General features: G+C 43.2%; 1 protein-coding gene across 2 annotated transcripts in view; it reads left to right on the top strand.

The window, feature by feature from the left end:
- Positions 1-8,333: 8,333 nt before the first annotated feature.
- MAP2K4 (mitogen-activated protein kinase kinase 4) overlaps positions 8,334-20,623 on the top strand; it is a 78,110-nt gene continuing 65,820 nt past the window's right edge. Inside the window, exons 1-2 of one of the 2 annotated variants that reach the window (XM_069603579.1) lie at positions 8,356-8,530; positions 17,964-18,029. In XM_069603579.1, the coding sequence (XP_069459680.1) occupies positions 8,407-8,530; positions 17,964-18,029 (190 nt within the window). In that variant the 5' untranslated portion in view covers positions 8,356-8,406. Of the gene's footprint in view, positions 8,531-17,963; positions 18,030-20,623 lie in introns of both variants that reach the window. The other variant, XM_069603580.1, reaches the window with a different exon arrangement.

Below are 20,623 nucleotides of genomic sequence, written 5' to 3' on the forward strand. Positions count from 1 at the left end.
GTAGAGTGACACTTGCCTAGGGTGTTATTCCCAATGCCAAGGTGCTTTGCTTCTAAGAAAGTCAAGAGGTGAGCTGATTTGGAAAGGGAGGATGATGGATTTCTATCTTCAACATGTTAGTTTTTAGCTGATCAACATCCAAGGAACATAACAGTAATTTGGAAGCTTTAGTTGAGTCACAGAGCCCTCTTGAATCTGATGGAAGCTATAAATCCATTCCCAAGGAAAATGCACATACATCTCTATACAGAAAATTTTGCACACAAATTCAGGGAGTTCACAGAATCCTGAAGTGCATTCTTGGAACTCATGAATTTCAGGTTGAAAACTCTTACTCTGGTAGATGGTTCTTGATAAGGAAGAGACACTTGGCAGTTTAATAATTTCTTTATAAACTGGCAACTTGCTCCTTGTGATATAAGATTAGCATTCCTGCCCAAAGTTTTGGCAGCTAACTAGGTCAGTTAGTTTCTTGAAGTATGAGTTAAGAAACAATTATTTATTATTATGCTTAAATTATTGATTATTAATTGTGTATTGTAGTGCTTCTCCTTAGACCACTGCCAAAAGCATATTTTTAAAAAATTGTATTTCCAGGCCCCACTTCTCAAGAGTATCTGATCAGAGAAGGCAAGAAATCTGGCTTACGTACCCCCTTTATGAGTCTGATGTGTAGCCACATCTCAGAAACCCTGGTTTAGAATGGTGGTCACTACACTTTTTAGATCAAGCACTCTTCACCAGTAAAATTATTTTGAGGTTAGAGAACCACTAGTTGTATATGTTTTTATTAATAAGTAACATACATGTATTATTTTGCCTACATAGTCTATATAATAAAACACGTGAATATAACATTTAAGAAAGACAGATATAAGAATGAAGAAGTAATATTTCAAAATATTTACTTATTGAATAAATTTCCCATTTAAAATGAGATTTGATAGGCCTCATTATGTGAACAAATCTTGGTTTAATACTCTAGTTACACAGAGATTTTTTTCAGGTCTGGTTCTAACTTTAGTTAGTTTTTTTTTTTTCCCCCCAGCACTTAGTTTTAATGGTTTTCATAAATGAAATAAAGAAATGTTACAAACTTTCCAAATAGAAAAAGTACATCATTGGCAGAACATATTCATTTTTCAATGCTATCTGCGAATTAAGCAATTTTTGATGAAATGTGGCTACTAAGCAACTCCGTAAAGTACCTGGTGGGATACTGTTTGATGTTACACATCACTGAAAATTATCTTCGTGTTCTGGATAGGGTTTCAACCACACAGCCTAAATTTTACTGAATGCCAGGGTCTCAATGTCATCAAGAGTCTCTGTAACGTCAATCTATCTTTTGTTGATGCCAGGAAAAGAACTCTTGCCTTTAGGTACAGATCGGGAAAGCTCCTGAACTGTATAGATTATTTTTTTGTGGGTTTTTTCAATTTATTGAAATATTGTTGATTTACAACATTGTGTTAATTTCTGCTGTACAGCAAAGTGATTGTTATACATACACATACATTCTTTCTCATATTCTTTTCCATTCTGGTTTATCACAGGATGTTGGATGTAGTGCCTTGTGCTGTAACAGTAGGACTTCGTTTATCCATCCGATATATACTAGTTGGCATCTACTAATCCCAGACTCGCAATCCATCCCTCCCCAACCTTCCTCCCCCTTGGCAACCACAAGTTTGTTCTCTGTGTCTGGGAGTCTGCTTCTGTTTCATAGATGTGTTGATTTGTGCTCTATTTTAGATTCCACATGTTAGTGATATCATGAGGTATTTGTTCTCTTTCTGGCTTAGTTTGCTTGTATGATGCATAGATGATTCTTTATCCCATTAACTGACCAGGGGCCCTTTAAAGCTTGAAGGGTTCTATCTGCTTAACAATTTTAGAGAGATTGACCGAGAGGCCTCAGACTCCCTCAAACATTCTGCCATCCAGAACTCTCCTTCCTTGGTCTTTTAGGTCACCTTAACCTTCATTACTGACTTCCGCTTTCCACATGGTCACTTCTGACCCCGATGGGCCTCCTTCAGTTCAGGTTGCTTGATCCCTCACTGAGCTGATGACCCTGCCAGCTTTGGACAGCCAGTCTCTGCCCTTGTTGAATCTGTGACATTTCACTCTTCTTGATGGCCAGGGTTCCTGAAAACCCACCATCATGGAGCAGTGGGAGGCCCATCTGTCCCTGCTGTTGCATGCGAGGGAGGCTGGACCACTGCCCAAGCCGAGCTTCTGTCTGCGCTGGGGTTTTCAGATTGAACTTTCCTCTCTCTAACGAAGCATCCAGGAGCATGTGGTGACTCTTGAAGGGCTCGAGATCAATAAAAGAAGCAAGCGTTTCTTCCCCTAGGGGGCCAGCAGGATGGGTGAGTCATCTGTCACTGCTAATTAGAATGAGGGGTCTGAACGTCAGGGAACACATGGAGAGAAAAGGGTTGGGATGAACCAGACATTGGGGTTTAAAAGAAAACACACAAAAAGCTACTTTCCAGAGTGCAGTCTGTTCATGATGTGGTGTTAGGAGAACACAGAGAAAATTAATTGGCAGCACTGGTCAGTTTTGGGAAGACTTGGAGGGCCACTGAAGAGAGATTCAGGCTGCCCATGGAGCAGTGCAAAAGAAGCAGCACATAACCAAAGGCATAGAGCATAACCTCATCTGGGAAGAAGCGTGGTCACCAAGAATCAGGCGTAGCGTGTACTCATTAAAGCTTGCAGGATCTTACCCATGATCCCTTCTTGCCTTTTATGCTGCTATGGACCCTCCAAACCAGGAGCTGGAAGCATGTATTTCATTTCGCCAGCACAAGTTTTGAAATTCTCATTTTGAATACAAATGCCTTTTACATTCTTTTTTACTCTAAGTGGCATCATTTGGAGCTGATGAAGCAATGATGTGGGTCCCCCCGAGGTCCCTGGAGCATCCTGTCCATCACCAGATGCTACCCATCTCTGTGTCGTCATACACTCCTGAGCTTTTAAGATCATGTCTCCTTGATCTAGCATGTCTGAGAGGGAAAGAAACAAGAAATCGTTTAATTTTGCTTCCTAAAAACCACTGAACTATACCAAACTGTCTAAAAATAGATTCCTGAATTCTAAAACACAGACCCATGAGATGGTAGGGAAAAACAATTTGCTAAAATATGGTTTATATATGTAACATCAGGAGAGAGTAGTTTGTTGTTCACTTGTCGTGCCCAACTCTTTGAGACCCTGTGGACTGCAGCACGCCAGGTTCTTCTGTCCTCCGCTGTTTCCTGGAGTTTGCTCAAATTCATGTCCATTGAGTTGGTGATGCTTAGCATCTAACCATCTCATCCTCTGTTGTCCCCTTCTCCTTTTGCCTGCAGTCTTTCCCAGCATCAGGGTCTTTTCAGTGAGTCAGCTCTTCGCATCAGGTGGCCAAAGTTTTGGAGCTCTAGCTTCAGTGTCAGTCCTTCCAATGAACATTGAGGGTTGATTCCCTTTAGGATTGAAATGATTGAAAGAATATTCCCTTTTCTTTGACTGCACTTGTGGCTTGGATTTAATAAGGCATAAAAGACCGAAAATAGGGTGAGAGCTCTAGAGTAGTACCTGTCAAGAATAGGTTACAATCACCAGAGAGAAATGGGAGGGTAGCTTAACAAAACCTTTTTTTCAGACTTGAAGTGAACCAATAAAGACTGTTAAGTAGAGATGTTCTATCAAAAATTTTACTCTATTGATCTAGTAAGAAATGTTCACTGAATAAATTTTTACAGGATTTATCATCTGTGTACCTTGAAATTCATTGCTATTCAAGTAGCATCTGAGCAGAGAACAGAAACTTGGTACATTTGTTTTCTGTTCAACAGGGTGAAAAAAAGAAACATTCTGTGTAAGTAAAATAGAACATGTAAGGAAAAAGACATGTCTTTTTATAAGACAGACTTTTCAGACATAATTTGTTTCTGATTAATTTTTAAATGAAGCTGCTTATAAGAATATAAACATACAGTAATATTTTGTTACTTAATAAAAGAATGCTTATTACAATAACAAAAGGACAGCTATCATTCTCAATTTAGCTACATATTAAATACTTCTCATTTAGATATTACATTCATAATATTCACAAGTAATAAGCTACCAAAGGTTTATTATCAATAGACTTTCTCCAAATCCTGTTGCCCAGCAACTTATGTGGAGAAAGAAAAGATGAATAAAACAGATAAGAAGGGGTAAAATTCTAGTTCTTTATGAAATTTTAGCTCTTTATAACACATTTTGACACAGTATTATGTGAAAGTCTTAACAACTCAAAATGTACCCATGTTTTATGAGCTATCAGCGGCCATCTTTATCTAAGAGCCAAGACAAGATCAGGGAGAGAATGATTTTCAATAAATGAACTGAGTTCAGGTAAAGGCAACCTTTCTTCAAACTAATGAGAGCTTGTGTCTATATGTACCCACTGCTGCAGCTGCTGCTAAGTCGCTTCAGTCGTGTCCAACTCTGTGCGACCCCATAGACGGCAGCCCAACAGGCTCCCCCATCCCTGGGGTTCTCCAGGCAAGAACACTGGAGTGGGTTGCCATTTCCTTCTCCAATGCATGAAAGTGAAAAGTGAAAGTGAAGTCGCTCAGTCTTGCCCGACTCTCAGCGACCCCATGGACTGCAGCCTACCAGGCTCCTCCGTCCATAGGATTTTCCAGGCAAGAGTGGGGCACCATTGTGCGCTATATGCACATACGGCCTTTTTGTTTGTTTCTGTATTTACTGACTTCCCTGGTGGCTCAGACAGTAAAGCATCTGCCTACAATGAGGGAGACACGGGTTCAATCCCTGGGTCGGGAAGATCTCCTGGAGAAGGAAATGGTAACCCACTCCAGTATTCTTGCCTGGAAAATCCCATGGACCGAGAAGCCTGGTAGGCCACAGGCCATGGGATCACAAAGAGTCGGACACGACTGAGCGACTTCACTTTCACTTTCTGTATATACTAGTTTGCATCTGCTAACTGATCGCTCCCCTACCCCCTTTCCACTTTGGTAACCATAAATGTTTATGTCTGTGAGTCTATTTCTGTCTCGTAAATAAGTTCATTTTTATCAATTTATATTCCACAATATATTTACTCTTTTAATTCAACTTTCTTGAATGAATTTCCTAGTTTGAATGTTTTCCTCTAGGTTTGTTACATATATTTTTCTTATTCAAGTTCATTAAACTGTATGAGGTCAATGTTTTTCTTAAGTTTCTATTAGAGAAATATGTATAATTGGAAAAGGGGGCTAGTAACACTTTACATACGACTGTACGTATTATCAGTGGTGCACAGCAAAGAATAGGGGAGAGATGCTTGTGGTAGATGAGAAGTCCTCCAAGCCATTTCTTGGTACCATTCCAAGACCCAAGGAATTGCAAGTGAAAAAATGAAATAACATACACAACAGTGACATTTAGACCACAGGAACTGATTGTGAAACCTACTGGCAGGTACTGGAATAAAGTGTTAGAAAATTGCTCAAATAGAACTGTTTGGTGTCAGTAACCCTTCATCTGGAGTCTGATGATGACATTTGGATTGTTTGCCAGAAAACTAGGAGGCTGTTGATGCCTTTCCCCTGTATGTTAAAGAGGCCAAGTCAATGGAAGTGCAAAATTAGCACAAGGGTGGAGGTTGGACAGGATCCCTTTTTTTTTTTTTAATTAGCATTTTTTGCTAATTGTTGGCAAGTTTTGTTGATGTTTTGAGAGATTAATTTCATTTGATTTTTGATACCAACCTCTTCGGGTACTAAAATATAAACCTCAAAGAAAAGAAAGCCATCTTCGAATCTGTACCCCCAAAGAAGAGAGTTTAGGGAGCCTCAGCGTGTCCTTTCTCTGCCCTTTGCTGCTTCTCTTCCCATCAGCACCATGCCAAGGATGCCAGTAGAGTATTTAGCCTTCACTCTGGGCTAAACAGCCTGGATGGGGGACTTTCCATCTAGCTTCTGATTAGGATTTCCTAGGACTAACAAGAGCAAGCTGGTACACTGATTCCCAGATGGGAATTTGGCAATGTTTATAATGACCTGGAATTGGAGATACTGCTACGTGTGCCAGGCCCTTGGAGGATAGTTCTGGAGGGCTAGGAATGCGAGGCTCTTAGCTTAAGCACACCCACCTGCTCTCAACTTTTATTTGCCTTCACTTAACTTTCCCTACGGAGAAGGCAATGGCACCCCACTATAGTACTCTTGCCTGGAAAATCCCATGGACCACGGAGCCTGGTAGGCTGCAGTCCATGGGGTCGCTAAGAGTTGGACACGACTGAGCGACTTCACTTTCACTTTTCACTTTCATGCATTGGAGAAGGAAATGGCAACCCACTCCAGTGTTCTTGCCTGGAGAATCCCAGGGACGGGGGAGCCTGGTGGGCTGCTGTCTATGGGGTTGCACAGAGTTGGCCACAACTGAAGCAACTTAGCAGCAGCAGCAGCAACTTTCTGTAAGCCCTATCTCTGGGGTTTCCCAGGTGGCTTGGTGGTAAAGAATCTGCCTGACAGTGCAGGAAATGCAGGTTCAATCCCTGAGTCAGGAAGATCCCCTGGAGGAGGAAATAGCAACCCCCCTCCAGTATTCTTGCCTGGGGAATCCTACTGATAGGGAAGCCTGGCAGGCTACAGTCCATGATGTCGCAAAAGAGTTGGAGACGACTGGATAACTAAACCACAAGCCCTATCTGTACCCACTGTGAGCAGTCAGGATGATGGCTGAGGGTGGTTTTCAGAGCAAGAAGGCAGGTTTCTGTTGATGGAGGATGGATTACCAATATGCTAGGAGGAAGTTCCAGCACAGATAAGGTCTGTTGGAAGGATGTCCTGGTACAGATTGCTCAATACTTCCAAAGGGCAGGAATCATCTGGCTCCATGGTTCAGATTACCTGGTATGTTGTATAGCTGGTCATTCTATGTATAGGCGAGACATACCTTTGCCCAGAGATCCATACCTTACCATTACAATTACATTTCTGTTGGTCCACAAGCCCCTAGTCTCACAAGGGACTTTTTTTTTTCTTTCTTTTTAGCTGTTTCCTTCCTAAAATCAGTCTGTGCCAAGCATTGGAAGAAACCTAATTTTGTTCTATGAGGTTGCCATCTTATATAATTCATATATAAATTACATATTTCTATAGCTGGTCTTATAAGGTGTAGAGGAGGTGAGGGAGAGAACCCAGTGTGTATTAAGGGGAACGTGGTGATGTGTGAGCTCAGTTGCTCAGTTGTACCTGATTCTTTGCGACCCCATGGACTTGAGCCCACCAGACTCCTCTGTCCATGGCATTTTCCAGCAAAGAATCCTGGAGCAGTTTGCCATTTCTTCCTCCAGTCGATCTTCCCAAGCCAGGGACTGAACTCTTGTCTCTTGTGTCTCCTGCATTGACAGGCAGATTCTTTACCACTGAGCCACCTGGGAAGCCAGATGGTGATACAGATGATGAGGTGGTGCCAGTGGTAAAGACCCTGCCTGCCAATACAGCAGACTTGAGAGACATGGGTTCCATCCCTGGGTCGGGAAGATCTCCTGGAGAAGGAAATGGCAACCTGCTCCAGAATTCTTGCCTGGGAAGTCCCATGGACAGAGGAGCCTGGCAGACTACAGTCCTTGGGATCACAAAGAATTAGACAGGATTGAGTGCGCGCGCGTGCGCGCGCGCGCGCGCACACACACACACACACACACACACACACACACACACACACGTTTTGGGAGGTCAGAAAGCTTGGGCGCTGAAGATACTGTTTTCAAACTTAGTGTGCATGCAGATCACCTGGGGATATTATTTAAATATAGATTGTGATGTGATCTTCTTGGGGTGGGTCCACTGGTAGTACTTCCAGTAGCATTCTCTAGGATCTCCCTTGGCAGTGTAGAGGTTTGGGGTGTTAGGCAGGGCCTAACAGGAGCTCCATAGCTCGAGTCAACTCCCCTCTGGGAAGTGCCATGTCAGAGACTGGACAAGAAGCACGACCTCCGTGATCCCTTTTCAGTTTTAAGATTCTGATTTTAAATTCTGAGATTCCAGCAAGAGGCTTCTTGAACTTTCGGGGTCACAGACCTCTGTGGGAATGATAAAAACTATGTACCCTTTTATCCCCCAGATGCACACACTCTCAGACCGCTGTAGGCCCCTCAACGGGCCAGCAGCCCCGGAGCAGGACCTCTGCTGGTCTCTTAGGCCGGGCACCGGCAACCTGAGCGGCTCTGCAGCTCCGCGGCTCCGCATCTGGTGCGGCTCGGCGTCAGGCGCGCGCGGGGGCGTGCCAGGGGGCGTGCCCTGAGGCGGGACCAAGGCGGTGCTGGCCACGCCCCTCGGCCGTGCGAGAGGCCGAGCTTGCTGCATTGCAGCCGCCGCGGCGCCGCTCGGCTCCTCACTCCCAACAATGGCGGCTCCGAGCCCCAGCGGCGGCGGCGGCGGCGGCGGCGGCGGCTCCGGGGGCGGCAGCGGCATCCCGGGCCCCGCGGGGTCTCCGGCGCCCGGCCACCCGGCCGTCAGCAGCATGCAGGGTAAGGAAGGCGGCGGCGCCGAGACCCCGGCCCCCCCCGGCGGTGCCGTCCGCGTCGTCGCGGCCTGTCTCCGCGCCGCGGACGCCCCCGGACCCGGCTGAGGAAGCAGCCGCGCCGGCCAGCCTCCCTCCTCCCCTGCCTTCCCGGGCTCGGCCTGGCTCCCGGCGGCGGGCCCCGGCCTCCGCCCGCGCCCGCGCGGCCCGGGGCTCCCCCCGCCACCGGCCGCCGGGCCCACCTAGAGTCCGACCCGCCCCCGCGGCCGCCCCGCCGCGGCCCCGCTTACCTGGCGCGCCCCGCCCGCCTTTCCGGGAACGCGCGGCCGGGCGGCGGCTGGAGGCGCCCGGGCCTGGCCTGCGGTCCCGGCCGCTGAGGGCGGCTGCGGCGTCCGGGCCCCGCGCCCCTCGGCGGCGCCCCGGCCCTCTCCCCGCCGCCGTGGGGCCCGCGCAGGGCCATCTTGGTCCCGCGGGCGCCGCCGAGTCCGGCTGCCGCGCTGACCTCTGCGCTTCGCGCGGGCCCTCTGGACCCTTGGTTTGCAAACTTTTGCAGGGTTTCCGCGCGCCGGGCGAGGCGGGGGGTGACTCTGGCCTGTGCTACCTGTGAGAGGTAACGAGACAGCCTTTGGCCCCTGGAGCGGCGATTTGTTTCGGGTCGGGGGTTTCTGTGCTAGCGTTGCATGCGGACCAAATAAATAAAACTGGAAATTGGGTTTAAAGGGAGAGATCCGGCACCTCGAAGGGCTGGGGTCAAGAGTGGGTCTGCGTGGAGGCTGCGCACCTGGAGCTGCCCTCCTGATCAGTGACTTGCCCCACCGGGAACGCCTGTGAGCTCTCTGTAGCTCTTGACTGGTGGTGGTGTTAAAAAATACTAGGCCCCAGCCCATCAGGGACCGTTTCCTTGAGTTTACTGGGGAATTTTGAGCAGTCACATTATTTTCGAAAACAGGGAATCTCGGAAATCTGACAACTTTCGCAAACTCTAACAGAATCAGTAGGGTTACCCTTCATGGTCAGTGTGGCCATGGTTACTCCTTGATGAACATTTACCTAAAGGGCTCTGAGATCTGTCTTATGCCGTGTGTCGTTAGGTTTGACATTTCTTGAGTCTTTTGGATTTATGCGAGTGTGATTCAGGAAGCAGAGAAGGGGATTTTTGTCATTTTTACCTCTACCCCTCCTCCTGGGATATAGGTAAGGAACCGAGAGGACACTTTGTGTGCAGGCCCTTAGATGATTAATTGGGATTGAATTAGTTCCTAGATACCACTGTGCTGCACAGTATACAAATGAATACAGGATGCATTTCCTGATCTTTCCGTTGGGCAGTCTAGTTGGTGGTGGTGAAATGAAACAGTAAAATGACAATTTAAGATTGTATTGCATATCCCAAACGAGTGACTTATAGGGCTTATAAATATGCAAGTTTTGGGGGGCTGAGGGTAGGGAGGCTGATAGTTTGAAAAAGCTGTAGACATTTATTTTCCAAAAAATATTTATTGAGCATCTGTTTTTAGTGCCAGGCATGGTGCTCCAGCTCATAGTGCTCTTCATAGGAAAGAGCGAATCAGCGTCATTCTTGATGGAGCTTATTCTTCAGGTAGGATTGGGGAGGGAAGACAGTGTGCAGATAAATAAGAAAAGTTGCTAATTGAGAAAAGTGTAATGAAAGTAACAGGCTGGGGTAGAATTTGATAGGGGAGGGGGCAGTCTTCTTTGATAAGGTGGTCTTAGAGGACCTGTCTGGTAAGATGACTCTTGTGATAAAGAAGAGGGTTCTAGGCAAAGGGAACCATACATGTGAAGATTCCAAAAAGTGGAAAAGAGCTTGAAGTATTCTAGAAACTCAGAGAAAGGCGTCATGGTTAGGGGTTACCCTGATGCTCTCCATCCTCCTCCTCCCAATCCCTGGGTTTTTATACCCAGTCAGCCGACCTTTCTCATATGCAGTTTTGTTGTTGTTTAGTCGTTCAGTCGTGTCTGACTCTTTGCAACCCCATGAGCTGTAGCCGGCCAGGCTTCTCTGTCCATGGGATTTCCCGGGCAAGATCTTGGAGTGGGTTGCCATTTTCCTTCTCCAGGGGATCTTCCCAACCTAGGGATTGAACCCGAGTCTCCTGCAATGCAGGCAGATGCTTTACTGCTGAGCCACTGGGGAAGCCCCTAGTAAGCGGAACCCAGTTTGAAAGAGAGAGGGAGGGCTTTAAGACTTCTCTTTGAACTCCTGATGAATTTTCTTTTGTCAGTGCTGTGTGTAGCCTTGATTGATTCAGGAACCTGTTGGTTATATCTTCTTGAACCAATCTCGATTACTCAGAGTGAAGAGAAGCACTTGACGTTCTCAGGATGTTCTCTCGTACAGGCCAGGTTACAAACCATGGACTTAAGCAGCTGGGTAGAATCTTCATTTGTCTTGTGATGTTAGAGCCTCCCCTCCCCTCCTTCACCTACCAGATCTTTGGCTTTAGGTCAAACTTGTGATGCTTGGTTGTTTGGTAAATGCCACTCCCTCCCCCTCCCATCCCTGAACATGGTCAGTTGCCTCCCCAAAGTCCTGTCTCTCTGGAGTTGTTAATGACCGTGCTCATTCCAGTAATGGGGTTCAGTTGAGGGGTCACGTGGAGTACACGTCATCTAACAGACCTCGTGATCGATCTGTGTGATAAGCACTGTGCTGGACACTGGATCACTCTGCACACTCTTTTATGGTCTGAGGTTTGTGACCCGGGAGTGGTCTCAGTTGAGAATTACTCTTTTTGAATATAATGCTTGAGTTAAGCCAGAGCTCTGGAGTCCTGGATTTGAATCTCTTCATCAGGATTTACGAATTCTGTGATCTTGGGCAAGATACTTAACCTTTCCCAGTGTCAGTTTCTCCATTGGAAAGTAGGCATCCCTGATGGCTCCCACGGTAAAGCATCTGCCCGCAATGCGGGAGACCCGGGTTCGTTTCCTGGGTTGCAAAAGTCCCCTGGAGAAGGAGATGGCAATCCACTCCAGCACTCTTGCCTGGAAAATCCTATGGACGGAGGAGCCTGGCAGGCTGCAGTCCATGGGGTCGCAAAGAATCGGACACGACTGAGCGACTTCACTTCACTTCACTTACAGGAACTTCTAGAATGCAGATACAGCGTGGGCCTGACATACAGTTAAGTATGTGATCAATACATATTAGGCATTATCATTTTTAATAGCAACAATGCTCTTACTTATTATGGTCTAATTAATTGTCTCTTTCATTATTAGCAGATGAGTTCCTAACCCCTCATCATGGAGTTTCTTTAGCTTCATTATCATTGGGTTCTACCCTTTTCTGTGAACTGTTTATTTTCATTTTTCATTATTGAGCATTTCTGTTCAGAATGTTCTCGATGAGTATTCTTCCTGAGTTCAGGTAACTGCTCTGCCATGTACAAGCTCTGTGACCTTGGCAAAATTACTGATCTTTTCTGAACTCATCTGTTTCTCATTTGTTAAAGTAGGGATAATACTTACACGTTGTGAGAATCACATTATTAGATTAATGCTTATGAAAGTGCTTTGAAAATTATAAAATCTCTACATGTATATAAAGGGCCTTCCCACGTGGCGCTAGTGGTAAAGAACCCATCTGTCAGTGCAGGAGGCTTAGAGACACAGGTTCTATTCCTGGGTCGGGAAGATCCCCTGGAAAAGGGCATGGCAACCCACTGCAGTATTTTTGCCTGGAGAATCCCATGGACAGAGGAGGCTGGCGGCCCATAGGATCGCAAAGAGTTGGACACGACTGAAGTGACAGCATGCACCCACACATGCGTATATAAGGATTGCTATTAAACATGGTTTGTTAAATACTTTAGTTAGTTGTCCCTTAAAAATTAATAGATTTAAAAAAATGAGAAATTTATTATGGAAAACTTAAAGCAGGGAATAATAAAACATCTTAAACTACTTGGGTAGCTGAGAAATGTCAGTTTTTAAAAAATGGTTAGAAACTGTGTGTGTGAAAAAGAGACATCTGTAAAGTACTTGTTATAGGAAATGGTTATAAATTATATGTTATAGGTGCCTCTGATTCTGTTAATGTGCTTATCTAGGCAATTTTTCTTTTTTTGAGTCTCTTATGTATAACGTGTATAATACATGCATAACATGTATGTTTGTATAACAGAAAACTTACAGACTAGCCCATTCCTTACCCATTTACCCTCAGCTGAACATTTTACAAATGTCAATTTAAGTAAAAAGAAAAATTGATTCTGCTTTTAAAAAATATACAAAATAACTCACAGCCTAGCAACCATAGTTAATAATATTGTATTGCATATTTCAAAGCTGCTAACAGAGTAGATCTTAAAGTTCTCATCACAGGAAAGTTTTTTATGTACGATGATGAATGTTAAGTTGACTTACTGTGTGGTGATCATTCCTCAATTTATACAAACATTGAATCAGATTGTATACTTGAAACTAATAGAACGTTATGTCGATTATACCTTGTTAAAAATTTTACAGAAAGAAAACACAAACACACACAAAACTTACAAGCATAATGAAACATATCTGTTAAGGAAAAGTGAAAATTTGAATCAGTATACTTTTTTCTCCCAGTAATATTTGCATATACCAAATTAGTATGAAATGCCCTAATTGTGATTCTGTTTGACTGTCTTTCTGTCTTTCCCATTTACCAGAGGAGTGTGCCTTAATCCTAATTTTAAAAAGCTGAATGGTACACAGGGATAAGGTTCCAAACTTTGGAGTGGCTTGCCTTTCCTAGTGTGTTGGAACACACTTCTCTCACCGTTTATTTGACATGGCCTGAAAAATAAAACTCAGCTCAGGAAATTGGTGCCCCCTCCAAGCACGTGATGTGTTTCTCTATGTTCCTTAAAAAGGAGAGTAACCCTAGTATTAAATTTAAGAAAGTAGAAAAACATAATGCTCTCAAGATACTTATTTTCTCATGTTTTCCTTAATGTCCCTTATCAGAGTGTATATTGACACTTGTTTAAAGTGGTGTATTAGAGAACCCTGTATTTTAAGTTATGTTTCTTTTTTTGTAAATTTCTCTTTTCCTGTTCTGTTTCTGTTACCTGATTTGAGAAGCTTGAGTTGACTTGGGCCCATAGAGTTTTTCTTATTTTTAGGGATCTGGAAATCAGATCAACTCCATCGCACATAATTCAGATGAATCTCTATCACTTGGAGATCTGGACAGCCCACATGATACAATCTGAGGAAGTATAATTCAGATTTAAAGTCAGGAAGGGAAACTAATAGTTATCACACCTCTTTTTCCACCATCTTAAGTTGATGGCCATAAGCTCTCTTTAAGGGTAGGTGGGCATGGTCCCCTTTATTAGATAAGGGAACAGACATTTAAACTGAGGGATTTGCCCTAGTGAAAGTGGGTTTTAATCCACCTGGTGACAGGCAGCCTTTGTTCTTATTTCCTAGGCTTCTAGCATGAGGTGAGATGGTATTTCAGTGCTTAGTTACAAAACTTGAGTCAATAAGGTAGTCACCAGCCACAGGGAGGAAAGGAACTGGGCATATGGGGACTGACAAGATCCTGAATGTTAATCGTGAGTGACTAGTCCTGAATGATGCGGATAACCTGGAGTTACTCTATTAAGGTGGGTTCCTTTGCAGTTTGAGAAAGGTGAAGTCAGGAAAACTCAAGGAGGTAACCCAGCAGGAAATCTGTGGAACTCTGTCTAAGTACATTGAAAATACAAGGTCTGGATAAGCTTAGATAGGTGCTTAGATGTTACAGCCGCCATGGTGTACCGTGAGTGACTTGACAGTTGAAGGCATGCGCCAGAATTCTGAGGTTGGAGTTGCAAGGAGACCCACTGCTGGCGTCTTCGGCTGTGTAAAAGGAGGGTTTGGGCGCTTGGTCTGTGGCCTGACCCGGGAAGCAGGCAGCTGTGATTTTCTTTATGTCAGGTTGGCTTCCTACTGTAGTCATCATCCCTTTTCAGCATTTCTAGAATCGAGGGTGTCTGGAAACCATAAGGTGCTCCTGAGGAGGTGGGCAACTACTTAGACCCCTGCCCTACCCGCCCCCCGCCACCCGTTGTGCCCTGGCCCAGATGAAGACAGTGGGGGACGGCTGCTGTGCCGCACGAGGGCCATTCGACAAGCAGCTTTACATGCGGGCGTGCTGTTTCAAGTTCTGAGATCTCTTGATGTTATTGTTAATCGTATATGTAAATGAGGAAACTGGGGCTCAAGTGAGGTGACCTGTTTGAGTTTCACAGTTGGAACTAGAACCTGGGTCTGACATTCTTCATTTTGTCCTCTACTTTCTCAAATACCGTTAGGCCTTTGCTTTTACTGTACACTTGCACACATCCTAAACAGCCTTTTAAAGTGTTGCAGACAAGCTCACTTTATCTGATAAGTACAGTAAATTGTAGGTTTCCAGTTATGGCCAGTTAAGGGCTCTCAGGATTGGGGCTAGAGGGTGAGAATGAGGGGAACATGCAGGAGAAGCCTGGTGAGAAAATGGAGAGGAAACCCCCCCACCTTTATTTCTTTTGTGGGCTTACTAGCACCCTGCCCTGTGTATCTCTATGTTTTATTCTTGGATGTCTGAGATTTGGTGAAAAGAAACTTGGTTGGGGCCAGATAAAATGAAAAGGACTCAAATTTGAAGCAGGAGATCAAGTAAAATTAAGGCCCCGGGTACAGATACTAAGTTAAAGAGTGCAGCACCTAAGATTTGAAAATTTAACCTGTTACTAGCAAGTGGATTCAGCTGCTGCTCTCGGAGATGCAGGGCTCAGAGTATGTGCATGGAAAGACAGAATTTAGACGTAATTTGTGAGACAAGTGAGACCTCAAAAATTGAATATATGTGAATGAATATTAGTAGGATAATTAAGACAATCGTGGGAGAAGGCAATGGCACCCCACTCCAGTACTCTTGCCTGGAAAATCCTATGGATGGAGGAGCCTGGTGGGCTGCAGTCCATGGGGTCGCGAAGAGTCAGACATGACTGAGCAACTTCACTTTCACTTTCATGCATTGGAGAAGGAAATGGCAACCCACTCCAGTGTTCTTGCCTGGAGAATCCCAGGGACAGGGGAGCCTGGTGGGCTGCTGTCTGTGGGGTTGCAGAGAGTCGGACACGACTGAAGTGACTTAGCACAGCAATCTCAAATTTGCTTAAGTTGAGGATATTGGAAGGTTTCCTCCCCATTTCCTTCTCACCATCTTTCTCTTTTACAAAGTTGATGGTAGCTCCCTTGGCCCCGCCTTGCCCGTTGAACATCATAAACTTTCCTTCATCTGTACTGTACTGTAAGCACCAGTTCTCTGACCTTGGTGGGTTCTTCTCCATGTTTTTTTTTTTTATAATCTCTCTATATATAGATTCTCTCTACATATGTGTGTGTGTATATATGTGTTGTATATGTATACATGTATGTTATGTATGTGTAGTCTTAGAGGTCTAGAAAGTTGTAGCTAATAACTTTTTATCTGAGTTCATTGGTAAGATGACATGGAATTTCAAGGAAAAGGCAGGTCATTCTGTTCCAGTTTCTTTAGCCCGCACTTGCCCCTGAACCCCAGATCAGTTAGCAGATCTTTTCTGAATGAAGAATAATGCAGAGAGGGAAGTAGGTATGAGTCCTTAGAGTCTGTTCACTTGGTCACTTCATCCATAACTAGGTTAGTCTGTAGTTTTACTTCAAGAAGTCTGCCCTGTCTGTTGTTAGTTACATGCATGGATTCTGTACTGATTACAGAACTTCCACGTTTTGAGAACTTGTTAGCATTTAAAAGGCTTAACTTCTAATGTGTTCGGGGAGTAATTGGTGACATTTCTAACATTCCCAGTTACATATGCCTTAAATTTTTTCCTATTCATTATACTTTTACCCTGTGACTTATTTTTAATACAACCGTACAGATCCTTCTCATTCTTCTTCACATACCTTTCAGATTTATTTTTCCTGCTCCTTTGCCCATTCCTATTGCTGTTCAGTTCACCTCTTCTCTCCCCTTTTATTTTTGCTACCTAGTAGCAACTACTGACTGTATTTAGCGCTAACAAGAGAATAGTAACTATGGGATGTTTCAGTGTTTTACCAGCTTCCTCTCCAGTCTGCAGGTGGACTTCCCCCTCCCTCTTCCAGTGGTGAGGGTGGGAGACGGGCCTCTGAGCTCCTCCCTGTTCCTTTTCCACTTGCTTCCAGAACGCCTGCTGCCAGCTCCTATTCCTCCTGACTTGTGCCTGGTGGGATGCTGGCTGGCTTTTAGTTGCTTAGGTTCATAAGACCCACAGAATCCTTCCCCGCCCCTCCCTCTTCTTGAAGAGTGTTTCTAGATTCTTAAGATGTGTGGGCTTCAGTAGTTACGGCATGCGGTCCTAAAGTACACGGGGCTCAGTAATTATGGTACGTGGGCTCAGTTGCTCTAGAGCATGTGGGGTCTTCCTGGACCAGGGATCAAACCCATGTCTCCTGCATTGGCAGGCCGTCTCCTATCCACTGTGCTCTCAGGGAAGTCCTATAACTTAAAATCCTAAGAATTTTGATAGCTGGATGGGAGAGATAATCCTTTTTTGTCCTGGTTCTTTTTCCTACAAATTTTGATTGACTTTGTATAAGTACATTTGAGCAAAACTCATTCTAAATTTGATTTCTCCATTTTGTTCCCCAAAGCAATAAAAAGCAGAGGTATAGGTAGACCGCTAAGAAAACTGGAAATTCACCCAATAGACTGTGAGGGCAAATGAATACAGATTCATTTGTATTCTGGAAGGCTTTTGTTTTGAACAGCTTATTTGACTGGGTGCATTTTACAGAATTACATCTATATAAATGTATGTGGAAGGTATAACCAGACCTAACTGAATTTGGAAATATGTTCATGTATCTGAGGAGAATTCACAGGTTTTCTTCCTATAGCTCCTATAGTCCTAGGGACATGGTCTTTTTTCAGGCCTACTTTAGAGAATTTCATCACCTCTTTAGTAGTTCACTGTGTTATCATTTGAAGTTAGCTCATTGGCAGAATGTTGCTATGTGTGTTTAGCTTTTACAGTTTATCAACTACCAAAGCTTTCGAATCAGAGGTAGTAATCAAATAGTTTCAAGTTTGTAATTTGAGTTAATAAAATGTGATATGTTCTGAACTTGTAGATTGAAAAAATTGACAAAACTGTCTTAAAAGTTACTATTAACTTCTAAGGGCTAATAGCTATTCTTTTTATTGAATAGATGTGAAAAGTAAGGGTTAAGGCAATGTAACTCTTATAATTTGAACTTGATTTCAGTTCCATATAATTATAAAAGTACATCTACATCAGAAAGCTGAGTTTTTAAAGAAAGCCCATGTGTTATAGTTATCTCTGTGATGGTGGAGGTTATGTGCTTTGAGCTGTTCTTGAATGTAATATACAAATGCAATGTCATGTTCTAATTTTGGTTTGTTTGATTTGCAGTAAATGAACTGGAACTTATCTCTTTTACTTTAGGCTTTCAGATAAACTTCTGTGAAAAGGCACAAAGTAAGCTACACGTTTTATGATATTATGCTACTTACTTTTTTCATATCCATCTTGGTATTGGGAATGTGTCCACTATTGTTTCAACTAACCAACCATAGCAGTTTTACTTTGAAAGAGCTTCCATTTTTCATTAGTTTCCCAAATTAAAAAAAAAAATCTGTTATATTCTTGATTGTGAATTGTTCTTGCTTTCACTTGGATTGACCTGGAGAAACATATGTAGGTATTCAAATGTATATAAGTGTAGAAAGAGATATATAGATATAGACAGATATACTAGATTTAGAAAGATATACGTTCATAGTATATAGTTGTATAGAAAGATGTATATAGATATTTGGACTTAGCCAATTTAAATCACAAGTTGAAGAAAGTTCACTTTTACGATTGCAGTGCAAAAAAGTATACAGTATAACTGTACTCTGAGACTTCATGCTTTAAAGTTGACTTATTTTGAAGCATGCATTTAATGAATTTACAATTTTTTTCTTTAAAAACAAAGCTTTTTTTCTTTTTCCTTTCCACTCCCCTCAAAATAGACCAGGGTTGTATATTAGAGCACCAGTCTTCATAGACTACAGAATAGGTTTTCTATAGGAAAGCAAAATTTCTAAAGCTAAAACAAATAAATTTTAAACTTAAATGTCATTTGTATAAAATGCAATATAAAAAAGTCCCAATTCAAGAAGACTATTCTTTAGTTACCACAAATATATCCCCAAATAAAATGTGTTCATCTTCTGCTTGTTGTTTCATAGAGTGGAGAAGAATAACAGTCGTGCTTTTTCTCACTTTTTGGCTATGCCATTTGTCAGGATATCAGTTCCCTAATTGAATCAGTTCCCGGGTTGAACCCAGGACCTGGCAGTGAAAGTGTGGAGTCCTTAACCACTGGGCAACCAGGGAACTCCATGACTGCTTCTTTATATACACTATTCTCTTTCCTCCAGCTTTATGAGATGTAATTGATACATGTCACTGTTTAAGGTACATGCATGATGGTCTGATGCACTTACATATTGTGAAACGATTACCACAGTAGGGTTAGTTAACACCTCCATCACCTCTCGTAACAAAGAGTGAGAATCTTTAAGATTTACTCTCTTAACAGCTTTCAAGAAAGTATATAATACTCTGTTTTAGCTATAGTTACCATGCTGTACATTTTAGATCCTCTGATATGTATCATTTTTAAGTTAATTCAAACGAAACAGTTAAACCTGGAGGGAACATTTCTGCTGTTTTAAAACTTTCTGCTGGAAGTGAGTGAGTGAAAGTCACTCAGTCATGTCCAAATCTTTGTGACCCTGTGGACCATACAGTCCATGGAATTCTCCAGGCCAGAATACTGGAGTGGGTAGCCTTTCCCTTCTCCAGGGGATATTCCCAACCCAGGGATTGAACCCAGGTCTCCCACATTGCGGGCATATTCTTTACTAGCTGAGTCACAAGAGAAGCCCAAGAATACTGGAGTGGGTAGCCTAACCCTTCTCCGGGGGATCTTCCCAACCCAGGAATTGAACTGGGTTCTCCTACTTTGCTGGTGGATTCTTTACCAACTGAGCTATCAGAGAAGTCAATGGAATGAACATTATGACTTCCTTGGAAAAGTAGTTAACAAAAATTTATTTCTTGAATGGTTTCCCCATGATATAAATCCATAATGAGTAATAGAGTATGCTAGACCCTAGGATAAAAATTTTTTAATTGGTCCATATTGTCATCCTTGTCTTAACCTTAAACTAAAAATGGTACATGATTTCCTGCTTATAGGGAACCTACACATACGATACCTCCATGTAGTGAAGTTACAGCTTCTAATTTATGCTATGTTTTAAATGTATATGACACATTTACTGCGACAGTTTTTAGCTTTCAGTTATATTTTAACATAAAACATTGTTCTAATATTTGATGTAATTTTAAAATTTTTATGTATGGACAAAATCTAATTTAAGAAAAATGTTGCCATTTAAAAAATTCAGAATTGCATTTACACTGTTGCTTTTTTCTCTTAGTCCTTTTGTGGACTATAGAGAATAGTCCACAATATGAGAAATATTGATTGTGTTAAGTTTAAATTGTGTATATAGTGACTATAAAGCTCTTTAGGTAAGATGCCTTCAGACTGTCTAGACGGTGCGGTGCTATCTCTTTCTATTTGCTATGGAAATACCAGGTTTGAGGTGTTGCACGCTTTACTGTAGCGACAGAACCCAACTGGGAAGTGTGTCTCTGCCCACCTTTGGTTGCTTTCACCACTTCTTCATGCTGACTGTGCTCTCCCTTTTAATTTCTCCATCTCTGTTTGGGAGGTCTCCTTTCAGTTTTCCGGCTTTTGAAATTCCCTGGTGGCTCAGTGGTAAACAATCCACCTTGCAGTGTGGGAGCCATAGGAGACTCAGGTTCGATCCCTGGATCAGGAAGATCCCCTGGAGAAGGAAATGGCAACCCACTCCAGTATTCTGCCTAAGAAATCCCATGGACAGAGGAGCATGGTGGGCTGTCGTCCATGGGGTCACAAAGAGTGAGACACAGCTGAAGTGACATTAGCACGCACGCAAGCACAATTTTGTGCATTCATTCACAGAGCA

This window comes from Ovis canadensis, chromosome 11 (assembly GCF_042477335.2).
Source record: "Ovis canadensis isolate MfBH-ARS-UI-01 breed Bighorn chromosome 11, ARS-UI_OviCan_v2, whole genome shotgun sequence".
In the NCBI taxonomy this organism is placed as follows: domain Eukaryota; kingdom Metazoa; phylum Chordata; class Mammalia; order Artiodactyla; family Bovidae; genus Ovis; species Ovis canadensis.